Here is a 27,918-nt window from a genome sequence, read left to right on the forward strand (position 1 = left end):
TTCACACTATCGGCCTAAAAAAAGGTCGGGGAAAATCCCAGAAAAAGTCATGGAATTTGGTTCTGAAAATTCTGTGGCAACACTGAGTAACGAATTGTGACTGTTGATAAATATGCGAGAAACGCACCACTTTCTCAAATATGTATGAGATTCCTGACTAAATCCAGCTACTATTAAATTCTGTTGAATGTTATTTGTCTAAGGGCTAATTTACTATGGAATTCAATATAGGCCTAACGAAACAACAATTACCATGAAACGTTTATGGAGGTGTCTCTTATCACAAAATTATTTCTTGAATCATCTAGTAGTGAGATCCCATTTACACGAAAAATCTTTGTCACTTGAACAGGGTGACCACTCTTCCTATATTTCCTATATTTTTAAGTCCTTCCTATTTTCTCCTATAATTTTATGATAATTCCTATATTCTCCTATAATTGGAAAATTCTAATGCATACGACGAGACTATCGGCGTTTTAATAGGCAGCTACTCAAAATTTAAAACAAAAAACACCATATGCTCCTAAATTTAACCAGCCCTAAAGGTGTTGAACCAGCTCCTAAAAAAACCAAAAATAAATAGTTGTGATAGTAACAGTATGTGATAATTTATCGCTCATATATGTGAGGTGATATGTTCTTTTTGCAATAAAAATATGGTTCCTACTTTTTAATATATGAATATCATTTTTCTAAAAAAAATGCACCCCATTTATCTTATATTTTTCAGTAATTTCCTCCTATATTTTCCTATATTTTACGCCAATTTCCTCCTATATTTTCCTATATTTCCAGGATAAATTTCCTATATTTCCTTTAAAGGAATTTACAATTTTCAGTGGTCACCCTGCTTGAAGAAAACTTAAGCATTTTTACGAACGGAAGTGGCATATTTATTGGTATTGTGATACTCATGGGATTACACATATTTAATCAATTCTTTAATAATATATGAAAGTTCAAAGGCGTCGCCTTCTAGTTTTGCTGAATTTGGTATTATTTTCTCGAATTCTCCTTTTGGTTGAGTGCGTACGAAATCTCTCGGATCCGCCTTGTAAGGCATTAAATTTTAACTGAAGAGTTGTAATGTCAACTGACATAGTAAACATTTCAATCCTGAGTTCGGTCTCGATTTCTTCAATCTTCTTATACAACTCACGATGTTCATCTTTGCACGAATCTTTCTTTCCATTTTCTTTGCTATGTTCAGTCATTCTTTAAGGAGACAGGTTTAGAAGGAAAGTTCCAGTTAACAAATATTTTCTTTTTGTTCGAATTAGGAGCGTACTAAATAATAAATACAGTGTGGAAAAGATCACACCAACCCTAATACCGCCATTGGATGGCATCAATATACTAAATTACAGGCCTCTAAAGGCCCATTCGCAAAGGCGCTTTTAGCTCAAGCTGATTGCTGAGAGAGTAGACGGTTTTTGGCTCTCGGCTTATTCCATAACTATTCTCAAAAGAGCTTTGGAGGGTTTCATACAAGCGTAAGCGATTAGCAGAGGCTGATTGTCGGAGTAAGCTTCGATCTATCGCGGCTACGGCTAGATATTTAGCTGATCAGCGATATTTCTAGTGGTGTGCTAATCATATAGGCCTACAAGCGACGTTTTAGTGCTTTTATGCTGTCTATTACAGATAAAAAGGCCGAAAAGTCTTTACCGTCTTTCGGTGCTTAGCGGTCCTATAAAATCTTATGTTGTCGAATCTGTCCTATATTATCGTATTATTTCATGAAAGGTCCTAAAATACCCTATATTTTTGACTTATTCGAAGTTTTCGTGTAGTTTAGCGTAAAATTCTTCAAAATTATTTTTTACTAGACACCGAAATTGTGGAGCTCTCTTCGGTTACTCAAGAGTTTTTATAAATTATTTTAATTAAATTCCTATCTTTTCAATTTAAAATCCAATGGTTGCCTGACCATTTCAAGTAAGAAAAGCTTCAATTCATTTAGATCACTTATCAAAAATATATGCAATTAAAAAATAGTATTTACTTCAAATTTTTTTCGAAGTTCTCCATTTTCAGTTCTTTCACTTCTAATTCCAAATTCTCTAACTTCGAAACTCTTTGAGATAGGTTCATAAACTCTTTTTCGAATGTTTCGTTGAACTCAGTAGCGACCTATTATTCATAAAAGAAATCTTTATTACATGTATGACTTTGTTGATTAATTGCTTTAAAAAGTTACCATGGAGATGGCAACTACGAGGACGAAAGATACGCCAAAAATTGGATTACCAATAGTGCTTACCATTCTGTTATGTTTAAACTTTAGAGTGAATGAAAGTTATTCTGAAAATCCAAAATTATCGCATATCATAGCTTGAGGGATACTAATATATTTCCATACTTTACACCATTTTCCTCAACATTATTAATTTACAGGGTGGAAACCTTCGCTGGCGACCAGTATTCTACTTATAACGCGTTGGTGTTATGGAAGTGGAGTTTTTACTGGATTTATACGCGCTAGTAGAGAAATACAAGTTGGGAAACCAAAATAAACCTCTCCGAGTCGAGACGCAATTAAGAGATTTTTCTTAAATAATTTAGCTTAATTGTAGTTAAATCGTTTTAAGAAACTTCATTCCTAAAGTCATTTTAAACATAGCTATTGTTGACGTTTGAATTCAAGCGTATGCCTCTTTAACAATTTTTGGAAATTTAGGATATATTATTCCTGCATAACACCAACGCCTTCGTAGAAGCTTATAGATTGGTCACCGTCGAAGTTTTTCACCCTTGTATTTACATAATTGACACAATTTTCCTCATAATTTTTACTTTGTGGCCTTCAAAACACTTTGTATTTCTTTTTATTTTTCCTTTAGTTTATTTATCAGTTTAAGTAGTTTGATGAAATTGCTTAATTTTTATTTATTGGAATATTTCCCGGAAATTATATTTAGCTAATGATTCGGGCTGTTTTGGAATTTTACGAGAGTAACTTTTGAGGAAGCATTTTTATTCTAGGATAATTTTCTCGATTTTTCTAACCCAATGAACTTCAACTGAATCGACTGTGCAAAAACGAAAAGGGTTCTAGCGAACGGTGTTCAACAGAGTATCAAGGCTTACATTGGAGCGACCGCGTAGTACGGACAACGTAGTTTTTTCAATACTACGATACCGCAACTTAAAAAAAAAGAACAAAGAAATAACATTTTCAAATTTATTTTACTACAAATCTAATCACAAATCATTGTACATGTGCAATTGGACGATGCTTTCCCATCCACTGCTACCAACAAATCAGGGTGGAGTTGGATAAATACTATTGTATAAGTGATGACCATTCCACAAAAACTCAATAAAAAGCTCTTCGTTATAAAGAAACATGAACCGGCCTTGAAACCCATCTTTTGGTTCTTAATATCATTGTTAAACAGCATCAAAACCATCATCTCTTTTGTGTTGCCGTCAAACATTATCTTATCAGTCAAATGCGTCAAAGATTCCTTAATTTTATCATTAACTTCGGGTAACTTGGAAGCCACCAGAGTTAAGGATACTAGTAAGACCAAATGACGCATCTGCAAGGCCCAATAATATTTGTATTTATTTTTAGAGTCAGAATAATGTTGAATGTATTGAGTCACTCGGCTGATTGTATTGAATAAAGTACCAGCGAACCACAGCAGAATTATATATTGGAATATTGAATTCATCCTCCGAACAAGATGGCGAATTTTAGACAAACGTTCACGAAAAGTACGTAGAATTTCGCATAGGCGATTTCCGTTACAAGCATCTTCCGCAAAATTCGGAATTGACGCGTTTAAAGCGCTCGTTAAAGCTTGCGCCATTAAACAGTAAGTCGCGATTTGCCAAAAACCCAGTCCTACATGAGACGGCAAATAAAGGGCACTATACACGTAATGAAACGCTAGAAATGTTTCGTACTTCCACGAAGTAAAGTTGCAACCGAAACACAAATGGCTGTTAACCGAATTGAGATAAAGATCATGTGCAGAATCAAAATGAAATGAAATATAAGATATATAAACACTGTACATCGAAAGCAATGCAAAAATTGCGTAAAACTGGCGCAATAACGATTTTACAATTTTTCTGTCAATACTTTCGCACAGACCAATTATTTGACTAATTAAGTCATATAGTTTTGATCGCCGTAAAACCAGAACCACGAAGCTAAGGATAAAGCTGATGAAAGTTGGTATAGCGTTCTCACCAGGGCTATTGTGAAGAAGAAAGAAATGTACCTTTGTGCATAAAGCATAGATTAGCACGATGAAAGAAACCGAAGCCCAAGCGACAGCAATTTTAGCGAAACATTTAAAAAGTTTGCGATTATGTATTGAGATCATACCAAACGAGGGATTGCTACCGAACAATAAATTTAATTTGGGCATAACTCTGTGAAATAATTATCGTTTGATATTACGTGCACATCGGTTGATCGCAATCGTTTTCTCTAAGACGCGAGAGACAAATAATCGCTTGCACTAATATGGCAACGAAAGGGTCGCTTTTAAATTCGTATTTTCAATTTATTCTTGGGCGTTGACGCTCAAATTTTGCAACAATAAGAATGTTATCAAAGATAAATATGACTTAAACGGTTTTATGTGAAAACAGGGTGTCGACCAAAAATACATTAGAGATGGTCAGAAACCTATAGAAAATGTATACCTTGAATATGCTTTGTAACTGCCATCAAGGAAAATGAATGGGTTAGTCACTGTACTTCGCATCATACGCCTTAAAGTCCATAGTCAGATGTCTGCGTCTCAACTGCACATTTAAGAACAAGGGCAAACAAAGAAATTTGTCTTCGGACCTTCCAAGAAGAGTTTTTTGTGTGTGTTCCTGTGAATGGAGAAGGTTTTCACTGGCGCGTAACAGTGTATGGGGGAGTGAATTTTTGAGACAGAATGAGACACCTAGAACCTTGAGGGACTAACTTTTTTTGCGTAGTATGTAATAGTCTGTTCGGAGGCGACACTCAGAGCCCGGGGCATTATGGAAAAATTGAGTCAAAACAAAACAAGTTGGGAAACCAAAATAAACCTCTCCGTGTCGAGAAGCAATTAAGATGTTTTTCTTGAATAATTAAATAAATATAATTAATATTAACTATTTTAATCCTCATTAATTTAACTTTATTCTAGTTAATCGTTTTCAGAAACTTTATTCCTAAAATCATTTTAAACATAGCTATTGTTGGCGTTTAAAATCTAGCGTATGCCTCTTTAACAATTTTTGGAAATTCAGGGTATATAAGGCGATTGATTCACAATAAATGAAAAGAAAACCCGCAATTGCGTGAACCTTTGGTGGAAGCCCTGCCCTGCCCTGCCATTGGGAGGCTAGACTTTTCTCGCAACCCTAGTGGATTCTTAATCCTAGCGATGGGAGTGAAAGTCAACAATTGCTTACTGCCAACACGCTTGCTCCGATTTGCCAACTGCAAACCCTGTGACAGACACATACATACATGATCAGTGTAATACCTCTCCGTGACGTCATAGTCACTCGGAGAGGTAATATTGTAAATACGTTGAATTACTTTAAAATGAGATGACAAATAAAGAGAGCGGGACTGCTTGGATCTCAGAACGAACTCCCTATCTTGGGAAACCCAAACAAAACTTGCTCTTTCAACTTATTTTAGCCTAGGGGTTACAAGAATTAAAGGTCAGGGAAACAAAAAATATAAGAACTAATTAGAAAATCGAGGGTAAAGGTTGTCGCACACTAGGCTGTTTCTCGTATCGGCAACGGTTGCCGCTAGTAAATCCGTTGCTGCTATAGGCAACTCGTATCGCACACATAGAAGTAAAAAATTATGCTCGCGTCGCCGATCTGGCGCTCGGACCAAAAACCTGTTCTGTCCCGAGTTCAGCTAGCCCCAACTTTTTGCCGCTCCTCTTGGCAACCGCTCTGACGTCAAGGCATACCTCACTTTTTCAACCAATTGGAGCCGGGTGCTACGGAATTTTTTCTATTGCACCACGTTTGAAAAAATGAAACCTCGCTTTGATTTTTTTCTCACTTTCTTTTGAAGTTTTGAACGAGTTGTTTTTATTTCCTAGCTTTCTTTCGTGAAAAATGGCAGAGCGTCTATAATTTTAGAAAATGAGGGAAATAAATTAGATGAAACGGAATTAGATGGCGACGAGAAACTAATTAATGTAATTAAAAAAAATATATTTTTAGTGGATTGTGCTTTAAAGGGAGGGTGAAGTAGAAAATCAAGTGATTTTTTATCGGTTCTTCTACTAAATATAAGATCAGTCTGCATAGTGAAACATTCAGGAAATACTTCCGAATGAATTTAAAATTCAAATTAGGTTCAGATTTTAAGGATAATTTTAAACAAGGACTGCCGACCAATCGCGTAACGCCCTGCCTTTTTGTTAACAAAATTCTCGTGGCACGTTCCGTGTTGAATGAAATTTATCACGAGATTTGATAAAATTCGCGCGCGATGTGATAATCGTGGCGCGAGGCATGGAGCGTGCCACGAGAATTTTGTTAACAAAAAGGCAGGGCGTTATGCGATTGGTCGGCAGTCCTTGATTAAAATTATCCTTAAAATCTGAACCTAATTTGAATTTTAAAATCATTCTGAAGTATTTCCTGAGTGTTTGACTATGCGGACTGGCCTTATAATTAGTAGAAGAATCGACAAAAAATCACTTGATTTTCTACTTCACCCTCCCTTTAAATACTTTTAAAGATAGGCAAATGAAAAGTAATGGATGAGAAGTGGATTAATTAATAAAAATTAAATTAAAGTAAAAGAAATCTGAAACACGATCGATACACGAAAAGTTTCGAGATGTAAATAAACGGATGCGCGCGCATTCACGTTCACATGCATTCGGTACCAGCGCTTTTACCTAGTGCGCGAGTACTCTATAAGATCGCCAGAACCGACGCGAAATCTTCCCGACGCCGATGCCGAAATATTTCCTCCCCCCAAATTTGATTTTGATGCTAGTAACAGCGTCACGTTTTTTTTCCTCTAGTGTGCGACAACCTTAAGAGCTGAGTTTGCGTGAAATCTGACTCATCCACAGTCGTTTTTAGCACGGCAATAAACTGCCTAGTAATGTACTTCGTGTAGTAAAAATTAAAATGGAAGTTTTATTTTGAAGAAACAATCACGTGTAGGAAGTGACGCGTTCACCCATTTATCAGATGAAGTGGAGCACGGCAATAAACTGCCTAGTAATGTACTTGTAGTAAAAATTAAAATGGAAATTTTATTTTGAAGGAACAATCACGTGTAGGAAGTGACGCGTTCAGCCATTTATCAGATGAAGTGGAAAACTAGATTTTATTGGCAATTTGAGTACAAAACTTATAATCGAAAAAAGGTCAACTGGTTAGGTTTTCAATTATAGATAACTTTAATATATTTTTATCTGTGGGTATCTCATCCGTTCTTATGTACATTATTATTCTTAAATTTATCTCTTAGTTTTTCGAGTAAAAATTGGAATGTGAACTGAATTCTTGTATCTAAAATAAAATCACAATCATTAAACAAGACTAAGAAACATTTTCATCTAATTTTAAATACTTTTTACGAAGTTTTCAAACAAGACTCGCAAAGACCAACACCAATTTTTGATTTATAAACCAGCATTTAATGAAAGTATAGCGCATTTAGTTGGCAGAAAATTTGTTGCTAATTGTTTAAAGTTCAATATGGCAGTTTTTATAAAAATACTTAGATTATGAAAAATTAGCATAACGCTTAGGCCCTGAACTTTTGTACCGTCTAAAATTTTGACAAAATTGACGGAAGCTTACTGGTAGGTTTTGGTAACGATTCTGATTTCATTTAACAATAAAGAACGATTAAGAAATTTTCATCTGAACATTTCATTCTACCTTTAAGAAGGAAATAAAATATTTAAGGAAATAAAAATCCCGGCACGAAAGTCAAGAACCCCAAACTATAATGAAACCCATACCAGTTCTTTACTCCGAGTTGATTCACTCTTTCTAATATGATAGCACCACAAGCCCCTTCAAGCAATTAAAATTTCATAAAGAATCTCTAAAATTCCACGCATCTTGAGTGATAATGGAACTGTTGAAAAATACCAAATTCGCGATTACATTCAGACTTCGCTCCAACTTGTCTCTCTATCTTGACAGTTTAAGTTTGTACTCACCGGAAAAACTCATCAAGTTTACATGCTTCATTATTTGAGAAAAGAACCATGAAGACAAATCTCGTACCCATAGCTCTGCTGTTCTTTGGACTTCTATTCAGTGGTTAGTAAGAAATTTTTCATGGATTTCAAGTGTATGTTCTTTGAAAAGGAGTTTTAGGGTAGATTTTCCTTTTTATTCCAAAGGAAATACAGTATAGAGCTATCTCAGAAGCCTTAGTGTGACGTCACCCATACAATTTGCCCATAGATCCATAGCGGTACCAAACATGGCCGCCCATTGCCAAAGCTAAGCCCATGATGTTTTACCCAGGACCGGAAATAAAAAGCATTTCTTAAAGACCTAGAAAATTTATAGGGCATTGTCCACTGGAGTGTACAAAAATAGTGTCGCACTTTCATAGTCAAGCTATCAAAACTTCGTAAAAATTTATTGGTCAAAATGTCCAGTGACCACCCTTAGTTTAAAAAAAAACTATGGCACATTTTAAAATTTTATTGGACAATGTCCAGTGTCCTGTGCTTATTTTCGGCCCTGCCTTGGGCAGAGGCACCGGGGTTACACCACGTAACAGACCCTTTTGCGCAGAGAATGAAAATTCTCTCTCTACTTGTTAAAAGTAGTTTGCCTTTGCCATGACATTGTTACCCGGCCTTTTGCTTACCACAGAACGACAATTTTTAGTTTATCGTCCTGCCGGTTAGCTGTGTCATCAGAGATTTCCCTCTGGTGCCTTAGCTAAGGGTTAGCCATCATTCCTCCTAAATATTATGAAGGTACAGATCTGAATAGAAGTGACTGGCTTAGTGTAGATATCTCTTCGTAGATTTAAGTTTACTACTAAAAAATAATTGAATAATATTTTTTCGAATATACGTTTTTATATTTTTTCATCTCACTGTTTATAACAGAAATTCGTTGTTATGAAACCCTGACGACACCAAAGGGAGAAACTAGTGTTGTTGTTACTCATCCTGAAGCGTATACAGCGGCCTGCAAAGAATATCTACCCAAAAGCACTTTCAATATTAAGGGATTGGTGAGATATTTTCCACGTGTATTTACTAAAGTACGCTTTGCGATACTAATTTAAATTTTAAATATAGATGTATAACGAGTGCCGGTTTCAATGCGTTGGTCTACATCAGTCTGGAAAATTAGTCGCTATGGGCCAGCCTCAAAATGAAAAGGATGGACGAATTTGTCGTTCCGAGTTCCCTGACGTTCCATCTGTAAGTCATCAAATGAATCAATATTTGTGTTTAGTTTTTTTTGTGTCTTCTATTAAGAGACCTTAACTGTTCAGAGTGAGCCGAAAGTTAAATACACATCAAAATTGTTACTTTTAGGTCCTTTAATAGAACCAAGTGTCATGACGGCAACTAGATCGCGGTAGTTAAAGGTCATCTCTTAATTGCAATCTCTTTTTATATGGCTAGACACAATTTAGCTATAAGGCTAACAGTCATGCTGGCAAAACATCGTTGTTGTTTTAGGTGTAACAGGAGGATATTGTTTACACGTCATCGTAGTTGTGATTAGAGCTTTGATAAAAGCTTGATTAATTCGTTAATTACCACTCCGAGTTACGATGACGTCACGGAGCGGTATTACACTCGACGTGTCAGTGTGTCTGTTAGCGTGTTGGCAGTTGGCAATTCGGGCAAACCCGTCAAATTTTATATAGAACGAGTAAAGAAGATTAAATCTAATGTCGAAAAACTACACGCATTTCATAGTTAAGACGTGTACCCATTGAAGAATTACAAATCATCGTTACCACAAGATGTTAATAAAAAGAGAGTAGAAAAGTAGATTTAGGATAAATGAAAATTAAAGCTTCGGTTGTAACTTTCAATTAGAGTAGATACGAGTGGTTTTTCAATATATAGAAACAAACATTTATTGCTTATCCAAAGAGCAAAGCATAAGCCTTAGCGATAACATTTCATATCTGAAGAGTTTTGCACTGAAAATAAAATATTTTCTTTTTGCAAAATATTAAATTAATATATGGTAAACGTGTTTCGGTACTACGATTCTTTTAGTATAGTTGTGTAGCTGTGAATCTCTGTTTCACTTCGAACATCTCTTGATATTAATATTTATAATGCTGTGTTCACGTTTTAATATAGCTTTACTATATTTATATATAGTCCAAACATAGATTTCCTTTTAGCTAGATTAAATGTAAAATGACGCTTAATTATATTACATCCATTAATATTGTATTGCTCGGATTGTTTTATATCTAAAGTCACCCTAGGCGTAAGCAAAAAATGGCGTTGTTTAGTTTCCTCTGTGAGAAGGTCTGAATGGTTCAAAGTAAGCTGAAAGATAGATACACATCTAAATGAATAATTCTAGGTCCTCTAATAGAACTATGGTTCTATTATATCTATATTCTCTATATTATACATATACAGTAGAAGAATTAACACTTTAACCTTACCCATGCGTATTTTTTTTCTATTCATTTCCGGTTTTCCTCAGTAGCTGAATGACTTCTGTTTAAGAAGTGTAATTATTGGTTGAAAATGTCGTCGGTTTTACTCTCTACCCACTATATATGGCGGGGATTGATATTAAGGCAAAGTTAACCACGTGTCAACCAAGAAACAGAGTGCCGGAAGTAGTTCCAAATATTTTTAAAGAAAACTGAATTCAACAACGGTCCAATCTTCTATTGTTTATCCACTAGACATGGGCCGATACCAGTTTAAACCGATACCGATATATCGGTTCAGCCAAATATCGGTACCGATACCGATATGGCATTGGTATCAGCCCATCTCTATAGATGTTCCGATACCGGTTAAAACCTATACCGATATATCGGTTTAGCCAAATATCGGTACCGATATTGGTATCGGAATCGGCCCATCTTTACTATCCACCATGATAGAACCAAAAATCATGACTGCAATTAGATTGCCACGGTTATAAGTCTGATAGGACAACCTTCCATTCTTTGTTGCATCAACAATGCATGTTCTCTTTTTGAGCGGCTAGAGATAATTTATCTTTAGTATAAAGAAATGAAAACCAGTATGCTGGATAACTAAGAATTTTGTTGAGGTGTAACGATAGGATAGAGTTTACAGACTAATCGAGCCGTCAATTGTACTCTTAAAGGGGCTGTTCGGACCATGGGACAAACGACGATCTTCCTCATAGAGCTTAACATAGCGGGTGGGTAGAAAAGGAGAGGGGGTCGGTCAGCCCCTTTAATAACGCCTGAATAATTCAGTATTGAAATTTTAACGACAGTTAATAGTGGCGGTCACATATTCCGGTAAATAAGTGGGTAGATAGCTCTCGTCTCGACTCAGAGAGGTTCATTTTGGTTTCTCAACTTGTTTTAACTTCTCCAATAGCTTATCAGTAAAGAGTAATATTTGCATATCTAGGTAAATCACTTTATAGGTAGTTAAGTACTCTTCTCAATTCGGAGAAGTATTTGATTTTCCCAAATTGTAATTATATATCTTTATCTATACAAATATAAATTTTAAAAGTGATTATACTAATTTTTTAGCGTTGTCTTGGAGGATCTTGCGTGTTCACAGATAATGTATGGAAGTGTCGCAGGGTACTTCGTGGAGTGAAGCTAGTAGCTATTTATGTAAGTAAAATAATGCTGGAAAATATAGCCCCTAAAAACTGTCAATGCGTCTGCTTATGTCAAAGGCAAAGATAAATAACATACAGTGAAACTAACATACTTTGGGATATTTTCCCTCTCGAAAAGAGCACCGCTAGAGACAGTGCGAGATGGCTTGCCTTCCGCGTGTAGTGAACTTGGGCTCCGTCTGGCGTTGCTTCTTGGCGTGAGGATGAATACCCCAAAGACGACCTCGCCCCTTTGTGTTGGTTTTTCATATTTAATTTCCCAAATGGTCTACTCCGTAAATCCAAGCTCGGCAGCCTCACCAGGTATTGCGTGCTTTTTAACCACATTAACCACGTTTGCTCGGCTTGAGCCTTGGGCAACGGGCACCTTACTTGAACTTACCGTTCAGTTTTAGTTGAATTCGTTAAATATATCAAGTGATTAAGTTAAATAACTAAACTATTTTGGTTGTTCGCAACTCTGAAGCAGACGGCGCGTGATTTGCATTTCAATTACAAGTTAATAATTTGTCATCTATAAAGAGCGCGTTTACGGAAAAAAACTGCTCTTTATAACGAAGACATTAGGAGACAGAATTATTTACGATAATTTTTAAGCCTATTCCCCCATCGAGTCCATTCTAGCTTTGTCATCCATGGAACTGGATGCCTGGAAAATTGAAAAACCGACTAGCGCGAATCACGCTTGCCCCCCCCCCCCTTTGACAAAGCTCCAAAAATACTATTTTTCAAACGTTCCTTTTCGATTATCCTCTGATTTTTTATTAAAAAATAATATATTTTAACAAATGATGTTTATTATTAGTATGGTTAATTACAGTCATTCTATTGATTTTAGCAATACTCGTGTGGTATAACTTGCGTCGGAGATGGCCTGAAGAGAATTGTACCTACTGTCAAGAATGGAAGATCTTGCGTAAGACTTCAATAATATTTTACTGTCAAAATATTTACTTTTCGAAACATTTAAATGGATGTACAATGTGTTAATTAAGGGCGGGGCTTAAATGGATCTTATGTTCAATCAAATAGAGTTCTACTGGGCATGCGTGAATTTCTTAGCATATAAACACAATAGAGATCATCGAAATTTAGATGGCCGCGCTTTTAACACAAGCCATTTTAATACTTTCACCTCATTCACTTTTTGGTATTATCAAAAACGGATTTATGTACTAAGAACGTCGGATCGTAGCTTTAGCCTCTAGTACCATCCTCGCATACTTTATTGAGAAACTTCGTCTGCTTATATTTTGACTCCACCCACAAAATCTGACTATATACAGAATTTGTGGGTGGAGTCAAAATATAAGCAGACGAAGTTTCTCAATAAAGTATGCGATGATGGGTAGTGAATTTGCTACCTTCAACGTTCTTCTTGCATAAATCCGTTTTTGGTATTATCTTCTTGCGCTATGACTTGCTACAATTAAAAAACTCTTTCATTAGGGTCAAGGCTGGAAATGTATCGATGGAATATGCAAGGATCCATCGCACCAACAAGAAGTTTGATTTAGGTAAACTGAATATCACGTTTTAACATTTGAGATCTGAAGGTTTAAATCACCATATTTAATAATATACGTGTAATGTCTAGTAGAAATTCATTTTTACATGGATTAGAAAAAATAAATCATTTATGTCCAATAGACTAAAGATTCGTTAGATGAAGAAGGTGGTCATTTATTTCACTCGTACCTTAAGTAACATGATTAAATTGGTTTAATGTTAATTTGTGCTGAAAACCTATTCTCACATAAGTTCAAAGGTACCGGCAATACCTAAACGTTGCCGACTTGAGCTGGTCATGATGTTTATTGTGATGAAGGTCGCTTTAACGTTCGACATGTAGCCCCGATGGATGTTTGCAACCCTCTGTTGTTGTGGCGCGATAAGTCCTAAGTCCTAACATATAACATCCTGGTTTTTAGGCTCAACCTTTCAGCATTGCTGGTTCCCATACAAAACTAGGTCTGTAGTGATACAATTTTAACAATTCGCCTCCCATAGCAATAGTGGTTGGCCAATATTAAAACACCCCTAACCTACTACTTTGGACTAAATACGAAGTTTCTTTATAAAGAATTTTGAAGTAAAAGGTCAGAGTAGTCCGCAGTCCCGAGAACTATGCCTGTTGTTTAATCAAACATGCTCACTACGTAGCAGCTAAGATCAAATTAAGGTAGTCTCGTGTCTTAGCAAAATGTCAGCCTATTCCAACCAGGAAAAATTGGAGATGTTTATTTATTGCTAAATAATTTAATAGGGTTTCTCTCGGACTTGAAAAATCTGTAATATTTTTCTTTTTTTTTGTACTACTAAAGAATAACGACCGTGCAATTTTCAAGCCTATAGGTAGGGTAGTTCAGGCTGGGTGTTCATTATCGCTTAGGCAGAACTTCTACGTATATAAATGTAGATTATATCGTAATGTATAGGAAAAATAAAAGTTAATATTTGCCGAAACGAAGTATTTGTTAATACGATATAAAGGCTAAATGCTGATCCAATAAGGAAAGTTTATAAGAAGAGTTTTGCTTTTTATTACCTCTGCGAGTGACGGTGATGTCACGGAGAGGTATTACACTCGATGTGTCTGTGTGTTTGTCACCGCGTTCGCAGTTGGCAAATCGGAGCAAATGTGTTCGCAGAAAGCTCCATTATCATCGTTAGAATTAAGATTTACGTGGCGATCGGCTAGGGTTAGTCTCCCAATGGCAGGGCTTCCACCCAAGGTTCACGCAATTGTGAGTTTTCTTATCATTTTTAGTGAATCAATCGCCTTATATACCCTAAATTTCCAAAAATTGTTAAAGAGGCATACGCTTGAATTCAAACGTAAACAATAACTATGTTTAAAATGATTTTAGGAATAAAGTTTCTAAAATCGACTTAACTATGGTTAAGCTAAATTAATGACGATTAAAATAATTAATATCAATTATATTTAAGAAAAACCTCTTTGTTACGTCTCGAATCGGAGAGGTTTACTTTGATTTCCCAACTTGTTTGTTTAATTTGAAATGTGAGCAAATAGAATCACCATTAATTTACTGATGACTTATTCAAGAGTTTTTCGTTTTTGCCGTAATGATAAATACATTTCCAAGTAAACGGAGATTGAATCGTGAACATGATTTCTCTCTTCAAAATCAGTTTTGTATTTTTAACTTTGGCATTTTTGACTATCAATGCTGAAGATAAAAAAAGAGGCAGGGGCCAGGAGCATTTCAAAAAAATGCAAAAGTGGCACGCGATTAATCTCCTAACATATGCTGTTATTTGCGGTGAGTATTTTCCAAAAATAATGTTTTATTACCTAATCCAAAAATCTGCGTTGAACCGAAGCATTTTTGGGGTTAAACGCGTAGGTGTTATCAAAAGTATATAGTTTTAAAAACAAAAAGTACACTTCGTTGAAACTTGCTCGCGCCGTGTAGTAAGAGAAGCCCTCCTTTATCCCAGAATAGTGTCGACCCCCTCTGGGTATGATTACCTTCCCGACCGTGGCACTGGGAACAAGCCGTGATAAGGCTCATAAAGTACCAGATGCTAGCTCTAGTACCAAAAATTAACGTTTGGATCGCCAGACAGCATCATGAACTTTTTTCTATAAACCTATGACGTCAAGATAGCGTCTCAGTTTACATGTCGTCTAGAGCCAAAGGCAGGGAATTGTTAATGAAGTATACTTTTTGTTTTAATATCTATTTACTTTTGGTGTTATGCAGGGAAAATGTGTAAGGGTTTTAATAGTGCTCGTGGTGTAATTAAATATGTAGAAGTAATAACTCTAATTGCGTGAATTCAATTCTGTGGTAACAATCAAAGCAACAACAACACACGTTAAACAATGCAAAAGGTTGCGTCTACTCGTTATCCAACTTGTAAATTCGATTACCAATTGACCATTATTTTATTAATTACTAATAATTAGTAACCAAAAATGCGCCTTAGGCTTAGCACGTCAACTTTCGTACCTTTGTTAATTTATATAAAATTATCGGAAGCGTTTTCATACGTTTAAGATAAAATATCTTCTATTTTTGATTTTATAAAGTACCAAAATATATTCAATTCATTATATGTGGGTGGTCCTAAAAGTAGAAATTAATCTAAATACCATAAATTTCAGATGATAAAGAAATAACGAGCTGTGCTAACACAATGACACCTGTAAGCTTTATTAGATTCGATTTTAATATTTACAATTAATCCTGATGAAAGTGTTGAAATAATTTTGTTTCGATAGTACTCCAGTATAGTTGAGGCTCTGAAAACTGTTCAAATAGCGGACGATTTAAAAAGTATAATATGCATGGATAAAGAGGTAAGGGAGAACTTCTACTCTAAAATTAAAATAATTAGCATAATAACAATAATTAGCATAATAACAATAATTATGACAGTGTCATTTGTTGTAATACCAGGGATAGATTTAATTTTAAAATAGGAATGGAGAACGGTTAGCAATTACTTCAGTCCGACTCATAGCCCAGTAGAGAGCCCCTCCCTCCAACACGTAACAAAAAGTTTAAATTATCTTATTGGCTCACTTAAACTACGTTTTGATGACGTTGCTGACGGGGACGGCGAAAAATACCTAATTCCTTTTTACCTCTGTCGCTAAGAACCGCCTCTTCTTTCATACCCCTCCGTCCCGTGAAAGGGGGTCCGGGACTTTGACGTGCGCCCAGATTACTCTGTTCTCAATTCCTACTTCTAAAATTAAATCTATCCCTGGTAATACTAAATTTCTTAAGAAAGGCTTGTTAAAATATAAGTTTTGCGTGCAAAGTTTTGATGAGCCACTCGGTGTAAGTTTCGACAAATAACAAGTTCAGTGGCGGAAACGAAGTTTTCCTTTGAAACACACAATCGCTAACGTAATTTCTTGATTGTCATACTTATTGTTGTATTTTTATATCAACTTTCCGACGAACCACTACAAAACAGCTCAGATGGAGCTATTCTTTGGAACTTTCTTAGATATAAGGTTATTTCATTGTTCAATTTCTGCTTTTCTTAGATGAGAACGAAACTTCGCACTCTAAGAAATGAAATTAATGAAAGTTTCAAGAAAGTTGGGGTAATGTTTTAATTAATAAGGCTATCTATAAATATTCCTCCAAACTTCTAGTCTTGGGCCCTTGTTTCCCCTGTTGCCTACTATGTCACAGAGAAAAGTTTTTTTCATGACGTACGCACAGATAGTGTTTCATCTTTTTTTTTTTGGCACATTGTGTCGTATACGATGAATGATTAGTTAAGAGCCTATTGCCCTTCAAACACCACTTTTGATGAAATTTCTTGAAGCTTAGTCGTACGCTTGCTCTTTCAGTGACGTAATAGGCAAAGGGTTCTGGATACGCGCTTCTCCCAATTTTTTTTCAAATATGAAAACGCCTTAAGTATGCAATATCTTTTTAATATATCATATCATTTATTTCTAGATTCCAAATCAAGATTTAAAGGTAAGTTATTGTCATATTGAATACTAGTGTATTCATTATTTTTTAAAGTAGTGTATTAAAATAAAGATATGAAATTAAGCCTAAAAATATCTGAAATGTTTCTACCATAATCTAAAAAGAAAGAGACTACACTTGAAAGTCGATAGATGACACTTCTAAATGAGGATAAAAGAAAGATAGCAATGGCTCCAAAATGTTCTAACGCTTGCAACGAAAATAGTTTAAATATTTATATAAGCAACTAATAAACTCTGGGTGGTTTTGAAGCACAGACGTTACGTCATGTCCCAATGATCTAACGAAATAAATTTATTGACCTGATTCAGTGGTATTTAAAATGGTCAGCAAAACTTAGTTCATTAACATTGTGTAGTGTTTGTCAGATCATCCTTTGTTTAAATCGTAAACATTATGAGACAGAAACATCTATGCCTAAAGCTTTAGACTAAGAAAATCCACCCAGTATTAGCTTTAGACTAAGAAAATACACCCAGTATTAGCTTTAGATTAAGAAAATCCACCCAGTACTAGCTTCAAACTAAGAAAATCCACCCAGTACTAGCTTCAAACTAAGAAACTACACCCAGTACTATCTTCAAACTAAGAAACTACACCCAGTACTAGCTTCATACTAAGAAACTACACCCAGTACTAGCTTCATACTAAGAAACTACACCCAGTACTAGCTTCATACTAAGAAACTACACCCAGTACTAGCTTCATACTAAGAAACTCCAACCAGTATTAGCTTCAAACTAAGAAACTCCAACCAGTACTAGCTTCAAAATAAGAAACTCCACCCAGTACTAGCTTCAAACTAAGAAACTCCACCCAGTACTAGCTTCAAACTAAGAAACTACAACCAGTACTAGCTTCAAACTAAGAAACTCCACCCAGTACTAGCTTCAAACTAAGGAACTCCACCCAGTACTAGCTTCAAACTAAGAAACTCCACCCAGTACTAGCTTCAAACTAAGAAAATCCTCCCAGTACTAGACTCAAACCACGATATAAACCTAATATTATAAAGTTTTAAAATGTGTATATTTTATAAAACATTTAAAATACGTATAAAAATATAAACGATATTATTTCAGAATGAAGAAATAAAAGCAGCCCAGGTGACATAATGAATTATAATTATGGCTGGATATAGCTAATATATTAACTTAATTGTGGTTTTCATTCACATTATTTCATAGACTTGCTTGAATAATGCTAGGAAAAATAACAACCCTTCTTCACAACCTAACGAAGAACCAAATAAAGATGCACCTGCAGAGAAGGAACTCAAAGATGATACACCCGTAGCTGTTGTTAAAGCAGACGACAATGCAACTAAATAAGCAAATGCTTTTTTGGATAAAATAGACTAAACACGGGTTCTATAGATAATGTTAATCTTTATTGAAATAAAAATATATTGAGAAGTCTTCAAATATTCTTACTTTTTCATGAAATAAGTAAAACTGTAGTTGTGTTAGTCTCCGTTATAGATTATGTCACTTACGCCATTTTTACTGAATTATAGATTAAACGGTGAACACACATACGCAAAAAATTCACGGAATTGTACTAAAAACTCGTAAATGAAAAGTATTTTATATTACGTTTCGGGGTGTGAAGCGCACTTGAAAACCTAATCATTCTTTTGCTGTGTCGAAATTCGAAAGCAGTTAAATTGCATTGAAAATTTAATGATTATCAAATCACACATTTTGGCTATATGCGGTACAATGGTAAATACGGTCCAATGGAAAACGGCCCAATGGGACAGCAACTCAAAATTGTTTGAATAATTTGCAATATATTATGTAGAGAAAAGTGCAAAATTTTGAAAACTCTCATTTATTTAATGTTGCTTTATAAAAGTTATAGTTTAGTATAGAAACTAATTAAATACCCGATGACGATTTACTTTGCTTAAACATAAGTAGGAAATTTGTCCATTGGTACACTGATAGCTGACACATGGAAAATCACAACCACGGCGTCCATGCGAAGTTAAAGTTTTTGGGATCTGCTCGTGGATCTGAAGGAACTTTTAAAGGCTTAACTGCTGTACTGGAAAAGTAGTCGATTCTATCCTGTAGAAGCTTTAAAACCTGAGTAATAGAAATATTATTCACAAATAAATGCTGGTGATATTAAGAATTTCAGATATTTATGGAAATTTGTCAAATTGGTATTATGGAGCCATTTTTTTATACAACCGTTAACTGGGAAATGTAGAGTTTTTAAGGGACTTACTCTGTCTACAATACAACCATAAGGCGATTCGGTTATATTATTAAAGTTAAATGTGGTAGCTGCGTGTTAAATCTCACCAAATTCGCTAAAGCGCAGGACTTACGAACAAGAAGTCTGTCGCAGTCCGCATTCTCCATTATTCCGAATTAAAACTAAGAACAGGTAGATAAAGAAACTATAGCGACGAGACTCAAGAGAAATTAGCTCCCATGCAACTCAACCTGTTCTTCAAATTACATAGCTAAGAATAGTGTAAAGATCTCAATTAGTTGTGCTTTTTCATGCATCTGATTCCACAAAACCACTCATATATACATATAATCAGCTCGACAACTACTTTATATTCTATAACAAAACACGTATTTATAAAGAGTAATCGTAAATATAGTTCAGGGTGCCTACTCAAAATATGCAGTATTTTATCGTAAACAAGAAAAATTCCGGACTGGTACTTTCTTTTAACGATATTACCACGAACTGGACACAATTATACATGCACACTTAGTATTTCAATGCGATAGAACACTTACATCGGGTTGGGTGCTTGCTAAATTTGTGTACTCGCAAGGATCATTAACAATATCAAATAAACAAGGCGTCGTTTTTGAATCACAGGCGTTGCTCACATTCGGTCCACATTGAATTTCATTTTCCAAGTACCAATTTAAAGACGGTGCTTTGAAAGGCCTACCCATTTCTCGAATAGTTTGTGCTACCATTGAATTACTGGCCAAATATGGCAATTTAGGGAAAATGGGTCTGCTTTCATTGTCTCTTCCCGATGGTCCAAACCTATTTTGTATTTTTATTAATCTTCACATTATTTCAAGATAATAATACAATTGCAAGGAACCAACTTGCTTCGTTACAGCGAACAGGGTAACGGAATAGACGCGGAGAGGTGCAGTTCCCTTATATAATTTCATTCCCCTGTTCCATATATGCCAGTTTCCCTCGTAGATTTTCTATACTACGGCCCATATACCGCTGGGGTGCTTTAATGAAAAGCTGCGTCTTGGTCGTGGCTGAGTTTTTCGAAATTTTCTCTCTTCTCGAGGGAATTCAATTGTAAATCTACACGGACGGTGAATTATATAATTCACCGTCCATTATCTAAGTCACATCTTCCAGAAGAAGAGTATGGCGAATAGAAGGAGCTGATTCCTTGTAGTTGTATTATAATATTCATACACTATCTTACCAAAAATTATAGTTTTCGCTAAAAGTGCCTTCACTCAACAATTTATAATTTTTATATCTTATGCCAAACATTTTAAGAATGGGATCAATGTTAAGGACAATTTCTTTCCGTTTCGAAGGAATGGAACCATTGACTAACGATCTCCAAACGCTAACGCCGTCAATGCTTCCAAGATTCTTTGGATTTCCATCTTAATAACATAAAAATAAAGTGTAGTTATTTAATAAATCATAATTTTGTGAGGTCCACAATCAGATAAAAAGGGCTCAAATTCCATTTTGCCCTAAAAAATACACTTTGTTATTCACCCCTACAATGTATCGCTCTTCATATTAATCCGCAATACTCTAAGTCGCCAAAAGTACACTTATACAAAAACTACGAAAATGCCAAACGAAAGCCTAAGAATTTAGGACTATGGTAACTTGGCCTTTCAAGGGTAAGATATGACGATTCAACTCAGATTTTTTCAGAATGTTTCGACCCGACCCGAATCGGTCTCGGCCGGGTCACGTCCGGTTGGAAAAATTTATTTAAAATATGTGGGTCAGGTCGGGGTTTTTTATATCTTCCATAAATAGGGCAGGGTCGGGTCGGGATTTTTCTAAACGTGAGGTCCGAAGCGACATTTTAGCGTTGCCAAAAATGCAACTCAGTTTCACGAGTTTCAGGTGGAACAGGGGGATGAGGTTGCGTCTAACTAACCCACAAAATACAGGAATAGACCATTTCGATGTAACTAAGAGGGACGGATAGGTGGCTAAAACTATGCCTTCCATGTTTCCATCTCGCTTTTTCGCTCCTCCCCTGTACTCTATTATTATAGTCTTACAAATAATCCGGATTTTTTCGGTGGATTTTTCAACGTGGTTTAAACCGGTTTAATCCAGTTGCAAAAAACCGGATTGGATACCAGCGTGCCAACCCTGGATAATTTGTAGATAAAGCATATGTAGTTACCTGCTGCCTCATACAAAGTAGGAAGCCAATCAACCATATGCATCATTTGAGGCCGCCTGGCTCCATGTGGACTTCCCAACAGGGGACTCCAAACTACGCCAGTGCCTTTGACTCCGCCCTCCCATAACGTGTATTTGGTTCCCCTCAAAGGATAGTTAGATCCAATGCTATTATCAATTCCCCCGGCAGCACCTCCATTGTCTGTTGTGAAAACGATAATGGTGTTGTCAAGCATTTTCATCTCATTGAGAGCTCGAAAGACTCGTCCCACTGAAACGTCCAAGGCGGCAATCATTCCTAAAATTAGTGTAAAATATTCTATAAGTATCTCGAAAAAGGTATCTGACTGTAATGAAAAGTTCAGACCCGCGAATAATCGTCTTCTTACGTCCGGAATGTTGCTAAAAAACCTTAAATATTGAGGAAGGGCCTCAAGGATTGCGTAGTCGTTTCCAGCGTGAACAGCCAGGTGAGAAAGGTACAGAAAAAGAGGCTGAAATTAATTTAAACTATTATATTTCTAAACACATCTTTGTTTTTAATGAAAAAAGTAAACTTTAGCTTAGTCACGGATCCATGTAATTTTAGGAGCGGGAATAGTGAACGGTTAGTCTTTACTTCAGTCCGACTCTTAGCCCAGTATAGAGCCCCTCCCTTTAACACGTAACGAAAATTTTAAATTATCTTATTGCCGCACTTAAACTACGTTTTGATGACGTTGTTGACGGGGACAGCGAAAAACACGTAGTTGCTTTTTACCTCTGTCGCTATGACCTGCCTCTTCTTTCTTACCCCCGTCCCGGCGAAGGGGGTCGTGGACTTTGACGTGCGCCTAATATACCCTGTTCTCTATTCCTGCTTCTAAACGGTTAATCTACAAGACGTAAGACAGTTCAAAATAAATGTGGATCTTAAAAGTCCCTATGGCCTTTTAAATCTACATGACTGTATTCATTTACCACGTGACAGTATTCTATCAATTTTTAAAGCGTACTAAATTTGAAAACGATATACAAGGCTTAGCGAAATTTTCCAATGTATTAGACACAAGTAACGCATACGGGCTTTTATGCCAATGTTTCATATAATGTACTGATATAGTTCATGTACCTTTGAGGTGTTGTGTTGTTTTATTATTCGAACCGCTCTTTCAGTAAATATTTTTGTAGCGTATTGTCCTCCACTTTCTATACTGACTCTTTCGTTGTCTCGCAGGTCATATCCATAAAAGTTATTCTGAAGAATGTTAAAAAAAATAGGTTAAGTGGTCCACCTTGTAACAGCAGTTCTCGAAATAGCAACCACGATTCCAAAAAAACACCGGCTTTTTTCAAAACTGCTGTTAAAGAAATAGCGTCCTCTTTTTATGGCAGCGTTAAAAGCTAAAGTTTGCCTTTCCTACAAAGAAAAACTTACTTCGTGTCCAGTATGATCGTAATAGCCCTCGTGGCCAAGATAATAACCGAAATGACTCTTAAATCCCCTGTACGTTGGAGTGTAAGCCCATTGAAAAAATCCCAAGTGCCACTAATATAATAAAAAAAAAAGAATTTCAAATTTTGTAATAGATTATTTCGGAAGTATTTTAACTTACTTTGCCGATTGCGTGTGATTCATACCCCAATTTGTTCAGATACTGTGGTAGTATAGTGAAATTTAGAGGAAGGCCCCACGGCTCACTAGCATAGATCACATCATGTTGCATACCTTAAAATGAACATGAAATTCTAATACCTTAGATGGTGGGATGTATGTGATAATACCTAAACCGAACTTTTCACAGAAATTGCGTAATTTCAGAAGAAAATAGGGGAAGTGGGTAGCTTGGGCAACTTCGCGAGGCGTCCCGTTTACGGATTTTTCGCGCCATTTCCCTCCCCGTGGGGGTGAAGAGAGATAGGATTTTTACGCGCATTAACACACGAATGACGTGTTTCTGTGGATAGTACGGTCCTACGCCTTCCAACTGACTAGAGGCGTCTGCTAGAGGCAGTGAGGCACTCAGGCAGAATGGCAGAGGCTGGAATCGAGTGGTAAGTACTAAATTCATAACTTATTTTAAAATATGTCTTTATTTTTAAATACAATTGTATTTCTAAGTTCCAGGGAAAAAATTAACTGGTCCGAAGTTTTAAACTGTGTTAGGGAAGAGTTCAAAGTAATAAAGTTGTATCCAAGTTGTTGTAGTTTGATTTTTAACATGAGGATTGGTTTGGGTAGATCTTACTTTTCCTTTCAACACAGCCTGAGTTTTCTTATCGGTAGTTTCCTTGTACGTTAAATCACACTGCGTACTCTTAACGACATTCATTTTATTAAATAACCGAATTTTCGTCCTTAATTAAACCAATATCCGCATTAACCCGTTGCCTGACGTAACCCTAACTCTGAAGCACAGCAGAAATATAAGCAGACTACACAAGTTAGTTCCACAGTTCGCTACATGGTGGCGTTCGCAATGAAATCTGGTACTATTTTATGCTTCGCGCCGATTGGCCAGATTCAAATTTTAAGGGTGGTAGGGGAATCGACCATTGTAAGTGAGAATCACTGGACGACTTGTATGGCTCAAGGCTACGGCTACCCACTTCCCCTATTTTCTTCTGACAGCACCCAACAACAATCTAAGGCTATTCAGTGGCTCGCATACACTATACAGTCAGAGACAATATACACCCATACGGTACTATCAAAAAATGCGAAATTATTCATTTCTAGGACTTGAGAGTTTAAAATTGATTCTACACCTCTACAAACTCTTATAAGATACGTTTCACAACTCCTTTTAGAACCTGAGCATTGTACTGAACTTCAAAACCGTCCTCGTGCCACGACTTTTGAACTATCAAAGCGGTAATTTTTACCAGTCCCCTTTTCGACTGTAATATCCATGGAATCACGTGCACAGCCTTTTCGCATGAATTACACTAACGAACTTACTAACATGGTATCAGCGCATTACTCCGTTGGTTATTACATTACCACACGGAGTACAAACTAAATAACTGGGTATCAGCGCATCACTCCGTTGGTTATCACATAACCACACGGAGTAAAAAGCGACGTCCTCTTTTTCATGTTATTTTAATAAATGGGAAATATTCAAACTGACTAACACCAATAAAGTACATTCTTTCAACTCATATCTTTAATTTTTGGATGGTGACTAAAGATTTGATTGAATTTTATCATGGTTTTATTATAATTTCAGAATGAAATGAATGTATACGAGACCTGCACACACTGATAAAGGCATAGGCAATGATTATTTTTCTAAAGATTTACTACTTGCCAGTGTGTATTGGATAGTAGCCAGTCATTAGGGCGCTTCGTGAAGGCGTGCAGATGGGGTTGACGTAGTAATTGGACAAAATAACACCATCAGAAGCGAGAGCATCAATATTTGGAGTAGGAATTTGTGGTGAACCGTGAAAACTGACATCATTCCAGCCCTGTTAGGATGATGGAATATTAGCAAAAACGGATTATTGTGATAAGAACGTTGGATCATAGCTTTAGCCTCTGGTACCATCCTCGTATACTCAATGAGACACTTGGTATGCTTATATTTTGGCTCCACCCACAAACTTTGTATACAGCGACTTCTAGTGGTCAAATTTTTATATTCATTTTCCTGGTAGGGAATTTGGTATGTTCAACGCTCTTTTTACATTAATCCGGTTTTTGGTATTAGATAAACCGTTGTTAGTCTTGCAGTGTTTGTAGGCAAATTTTAGGTCGTTTTTTTTTAATTTGATGAAATAAAATAATCCGATTTTTCTTTTGGTGTTATTTCAAGTATTCAATTAACGAAACGACTTTTGATCCAGTTGAATCTTAGTAGTTTCGTTTTTTTTTTTTTGGATTTTCGGAAAAGATATTTTTAGTTTTCTCATTCTGAGAACATTATTTTGAATAAAGGTAAACCTAATACTATCACATAAAAGTGACTGATATTTCTAAATTTATTGTGTTATTCCATTACTCATTTTTTAGTCAATGGAAGCGGATGCGAACCAACAAAAAATGGGCCTATTACACTAAAATTAAAACTATTATTATGCAACTATAAGTATATTTTGCTAGTCTACGGAAATATCTTATTCAATATCAGCACATTGCAACTTGGTAACTACTTCCGAGAACCGTGGATATCATTGGCTTCCGAAAGTTTTTATTACAGTGTTGAAAATATTTTTCTGTTAACAATTTAAATTAAACAAAAACTTCCTTGGTTTGTTTTCTCTCTGCCATTAAAACTGTCATTATTTAAAACACTAGTTAAAATTTATCCCGAAAACACTTACTAAATCATCGGCGACGATAAACACGATATTTGGTGACTTGCAAGCGCTAACCATGAAAACGCTACCGACGAAGAGGAAGGTACACCAAAAACATTTGTCCATTTCGCCTGATGTAAATAAAGATCTAGATCAATATGGTTTACTATAAAATTCCATTGTTCTAAACTATGTTTATTCTGTTGCTATAGAAAAATGTTTGAATTGTGTTCTTATCGCTTGATAAGGATTAAGCGGATTTCCATATACCAACGACCGAGTGCCATTAAAATCAAATTCTAGATAGATAAGGATAAAAAATAATGGAAATTGAACCTAGGAGCGTACTTAATCAGTACTACCTTAAATAACATAAAAACAATAAGTTTCACTCGACAATTTTATGATTGTAACATCAGGCTAATGCTAACTTCCATAAAGATTAACATTAAGGTTTGTAGTTGAAAAAAAAATTAAAGTAATCAGCACGGTTTCTTTTCTGAATTTTCTTTTCGTTTATAGAATTTATCTCATACCACATTAAAAACAAAATAGCCAAACTTTTAACAGAGAAAATTTATTTTTCTTCACATTTTACTCACCTTTAATTCTTTACTGATTTTCGTCAGAAGATACGAGTCCACTCACAATAGCGGCTTTCAGCGCGACAATATTTTTCAATCAATCAAGTGGACTGAAAAGAGAAAGGCTGTTGCGAATTCTGATGGTTTCTTCAGAATTTAAAAAAAAAATTAAATGAAAAGAAAAGTTGTAGTTTTCATTTATTCGAAACATTATGCAAAATAGTGAATATTTCAAATTGTAACTATGTGTCTATTTATAAGTTGTTAAAGAATATTCAACCCAATAAAATTTATAATTTGCCATTTATTTAGGTCTTTCAGTGAAGATGAAGACAGTGGGCTATAAACTTCTACTGGAAAACTAGTTACAACTTACGGATTCGTTCAATCGACGCTTTCAGCTCTTTTTCGTTCTCTAGGACGCGACTGAAAATCAGACTATGTACCTGAGATCGCTGATCCCAATAAAAGCTTTCATTTATTTATTTATTTATTACTTAGCCGAGAAGCTTAACGCATTAGGGTCCAAGAAGAAAATTCTCTTGCTTGTTTCTTCTGAAATATTGTAGATGCAATTAGAAAAACTCTTACATTACAGGTTCTTACGAATCAGAAATTATTTTTAGTAAAGAACTTAGCTTATAACAATAGCGTCGTCCCTGCACTATCATAGAGTTCCGATTTCGCACTAGCTCTGTTCTATTTAATTTTTTTTTTTTCAAAACGTTTCAAAAAGCGCTCTGAATCTAGGTACGGCTTGTGGCAAAACATAGCTTTTGCGCTCAGTACTCCTTGTTCGACTCAGTTAACTGGTTTCCGGTCTGTAGAGAGAAAGCTGTACACTAGATTAGAGGTAACCTCATTTCAAAATTATAAGGAACAAAAAAACCTGCGTTATGTGTAAAATACATATTATAACTGAGTTAGAATTTATTTCCGCGTTGATGTTCAAATAACATCTGGCCCGAAACAGGACTGAACTTTAGTGAAAGTTGCATGCTAGTGAGCCAATAAGATAATTTAAAATTTTCGTTACGTGTTGAAGGGCTCTATACTGGGCTATGAGTTGGACTGAAGTAAATACCAACCGTTCTCCATTCCTACTTCTAAAAATAAATCTACTAATCTAATCAGATTAGGTTGGGTTAGTTTAGGGTAGGTGTCTTTGAGACCTAGGGTAAAAAAATGCACTGTATCTCTTAATAGGACATGTGCATATATTCTTATCCTACTAATGCTATAAATTGAATTGATTATTTCAATGAAATCAAACTCTTTGTTGTGATAAACAAAGAGTACGTATGATTATTTATGGAATAAATTAAGTAAATATAAACTGACCGGAAACAGTCTTTCGTGATGCA

The 27,918-nt window shown here is 35.6% G+C and overlaps 4 protein-coding genes and 3 long non-coding RNA genes across 10 annotated transcripts; 3 read left to right on the forward strand and 4 right to left on the reverse strand.

Moving 5' to 3' along the window:
* Positions 1-896: 896 nt before the first annotated feature.
* On the reverse strand, positions 897-2,471 carry LOC149713428 (uncharacterized). Its single transcript, XM_089847951.1, has 3 exons — positions 2,204-2,471; positions 2,009-2,136; positions 897-1,218 (listed from the first exon to the last, which is right to left on the reverse strand). Exons 1-3 carry the CDS (start codon positions 2,267-2,269, stop codon positions 963-965), a joined length of 450 nt encoding a protein of 149 aa, XP_089704077.1. The 5' UTR covers positions 2,270-2,471; the 3' UTR covers positions 897-962.
* Positions 2,472-2,607: 136 nt separating this feature from the next.
* Positions 2,608-5,008, forward strand: LOC149713429 (uncharacterized). The gene is made up of 2 exons (XR_016371061.1): positions 2,608-3,529; positions 3,584-5,008. It is a non-coding gene; the product is annotated as an uncharacterized LOC149713429 (long non-coding RNA).
* A 2,304-nt stretch (positions 5,009-7,312) lies between these two features.
* Positions 7,313-8,301, reverse strand: LOC149713430 (uncharacterized). Of its 2 annotated transcripts, XR_016371064.1 has the most exons (4): positions 8,169-8,301; positions 7,965-8,083; positions 7,568-7,881; positions 7,313-7,506 (listed from the first exon to the last, which is right to left on the reverse strand). It is a non-coding gene; the product is annotated as an uncharacterized LOC149713430 (long non-coding RNA). The 2 variants fall into 2 exon arrangements; XR_016371062.1 differs by having other exon boundaries at positions 7,313-7,881.
* LOC149713431 (uncharacterized) lies at positions 8,131-13,476 on the forward strand. The gene is made up of 6 exons (XM_089847910.1): positions 8,131-8,271; positions 9,081-9,208; positions 9,276-9,401; positions 11,708-11,794; positions 12,641-12,718; positions 13,252-13,476. The coding sequence occupies exons 1-6, from the start codon at positions 8,217-8,219 to the stop codon at positions 13,312-13,314; spliced, it is 537 nt and encodes a 178-aa protein (XP_089704036.1). The 5' UTR covers positions 8,131-8,216; the 3' UTR covers positions 13,315-13,476.
* Positions 13,477-13,631: 155 nt separating this feature from the next.
* LOC149713432 (uncharacterized) lies at positions 13,632-18,709 on the forward strand. Of its 3 annotated transcripts, none has more exons than XM_089847919.1 (7): positions 13,632-15,089; positions 15,938-15,978; positions 16,055-16,132; positions 16,832-16,891; positions 17,256-17,276; positions 18,374-18,397; positions 18,479-18,709. In XM_089847919.1, the coding sequence occupies exons 1-7, from the start codon at positions 14,936-14,938 to the stop codon at positions 18,620-18,622; spliced, it is 522 nt and encodes a 173-aa protein (XP_089704045.1). In that variant the 5' UTR covers positions 13,632-14,935; the 3' UTR covers positions 18,623-18,709. The 3 variants fall into 3 exon arrangements, with proteins under 3 accessions (XP_089704045.1, XP_089704053.1, XP_089704064.1); XM_089847938.1 differs by lacking the exon at positions 13,632-15,089 and adding an exon at positions 15,096-15,488; XM_089847927.1 differs by lacking the exon at positions 16,832-16,891.
* A 399-nt stretch (positions 18,710-19,108) lies between these two features.
* LOC149713433 (arylsulfatase B) lies at positions 19,109-26,181 on the reverse strand. The gene is made up of 10 exons (XM_089847899.1): positions 25,995-26,181; positions 24,980-25,139; positions 23,282-23,394; positions 23,104-23,214; positions 22,798-22,923; positions 22,054-22,180; positions 21,688-21,984; positions 20,728-20,917; positions 20,057-20,318; positions 19,109-19,381 (listed from the first exon to the last, which is right to left on the reverse strand). The coding sequence occupies exons 1-10, from the start codon at positions 26,094-26,096 to the stop codon at positions 19,256-19,258; spliced, it is 1,614 nt and encodes a 537-aa protein (XP_089704025.1). The 5' UTR covers positions 26,097-26,181; the 3' UTR covers positions 19,109-19,255.
* A 317-nt stretch (positions 26,182-26,498) lies between these two features.
* On the reverse strand, positions 26,499-27,262 carry LOC149713434 (uncharacterized). Its single transcript, XR_016369044.1, has 3 exons — positions 27,052-27,262; positions 26,931-26,980; positions 26,499-26,664 (listed from the first exon to the last, which is right to left on the reverse strand). It is a non-coding gene; the product is annotated as an uncharacterized LOC149713434 (long non-coding RNA).
* Positions 27,263-27,918: the final 656 nt, after the last annotated feature.

This window comes from Phalangium opilio, unplaced genomic scaffold, assembly GCF_054372755.1.
Source record: "Phalangium opilio isolate 3A_F unplaced genomic scaffold, DU_Popi_V2 ptg000009l_1, whole genome shotgun sequence".
Lineage (NCBI taxonomy): Eukaryota > Metazoa > Arthropoda > Arachnida > Opiliones > Phalangiidae > Phalangium > Phalangium opilio.

Coding starts and splice junctions, on each gene's coding strand:
- LOC149713433 (XM_089847899.1), bottom strand. CDS start 26,096: ATGGACAAATGTTTTTGGTGTACCTTCCTCTTCGTCGGTAGCGTTTTC. Junction 23,395..24,979: donor CTACTATCCAATACACACTG/GCAAGTAGTAAA, acceptor GTTCATTTTAAG/GTATGCAACATGATGTGATC. Junction 22,924..23,103: donor ACGATCATACTGGACACGAA/GTAAGTTTTTCT, acceptor AACATTCTTCAG/AATAACTTTTATGGATATGA.
- LOC149713432 (XM_089847919.1), top strand. CDS start 14,936: ATGATTTCTCTCTTCAAAATCAGTTTTGTATTTTTAACTTTGGCATTT. Junction 15,090..15,937: donor AACATATGCTGTTATTTGCG/GTGAGTATTTTC, acceptor CATAAATTTCAG/ATGATAAAGAAATAACGAGC. Junction 16,892..17,255: donor AAAGTTTCAAGAAAGTTGGG/GTAATGTTTTAA, acceptor ATTTATTTCTAG/ATTCCAAATCAAGATTTAAA.
- LOC149713428 (XM_089847951.1), bottom strand. CDS start 2,269: ATGGTAAGCACTATTGGTAATCCAATTTTTGGCGTATCTTTCGTCCTC. Junction 2,137..2,203: donor TCGTAGTTGCCATCTCCATG/GTAACTTTTTAA, acceptor TATGAATAATAG/GTCGCTACTGAGTTCAACGA. Junction 1,219..2,008: donor AACTTCGAAAAAAATTTGAA/GTAAATACTATT, acceptor GTCTCCTTAAAG/AATGACTGAACATAGCAAAG.
- LOC149713431 (XM_089847910.1), top strand. CDS start 8,217: ATGAAGACAAATCTCGTACCCATAGCTCTGCTGTTCTTTGGACTTCTA. Junction 8,272..9,080: donor CTTTGGACTTCTATTCAGTG/GTTAGTAAGAAA, acceptor TGTTTATAACAG/AAATTCGTTGTTATGAAACC. Junction 11,795..12,640: donor TGAAGCTAGTAGCTATTTAT/GTAAGTAAAATA, acceptor TATTGATTTTAG/CAATACTCGTGTGGTATAAC.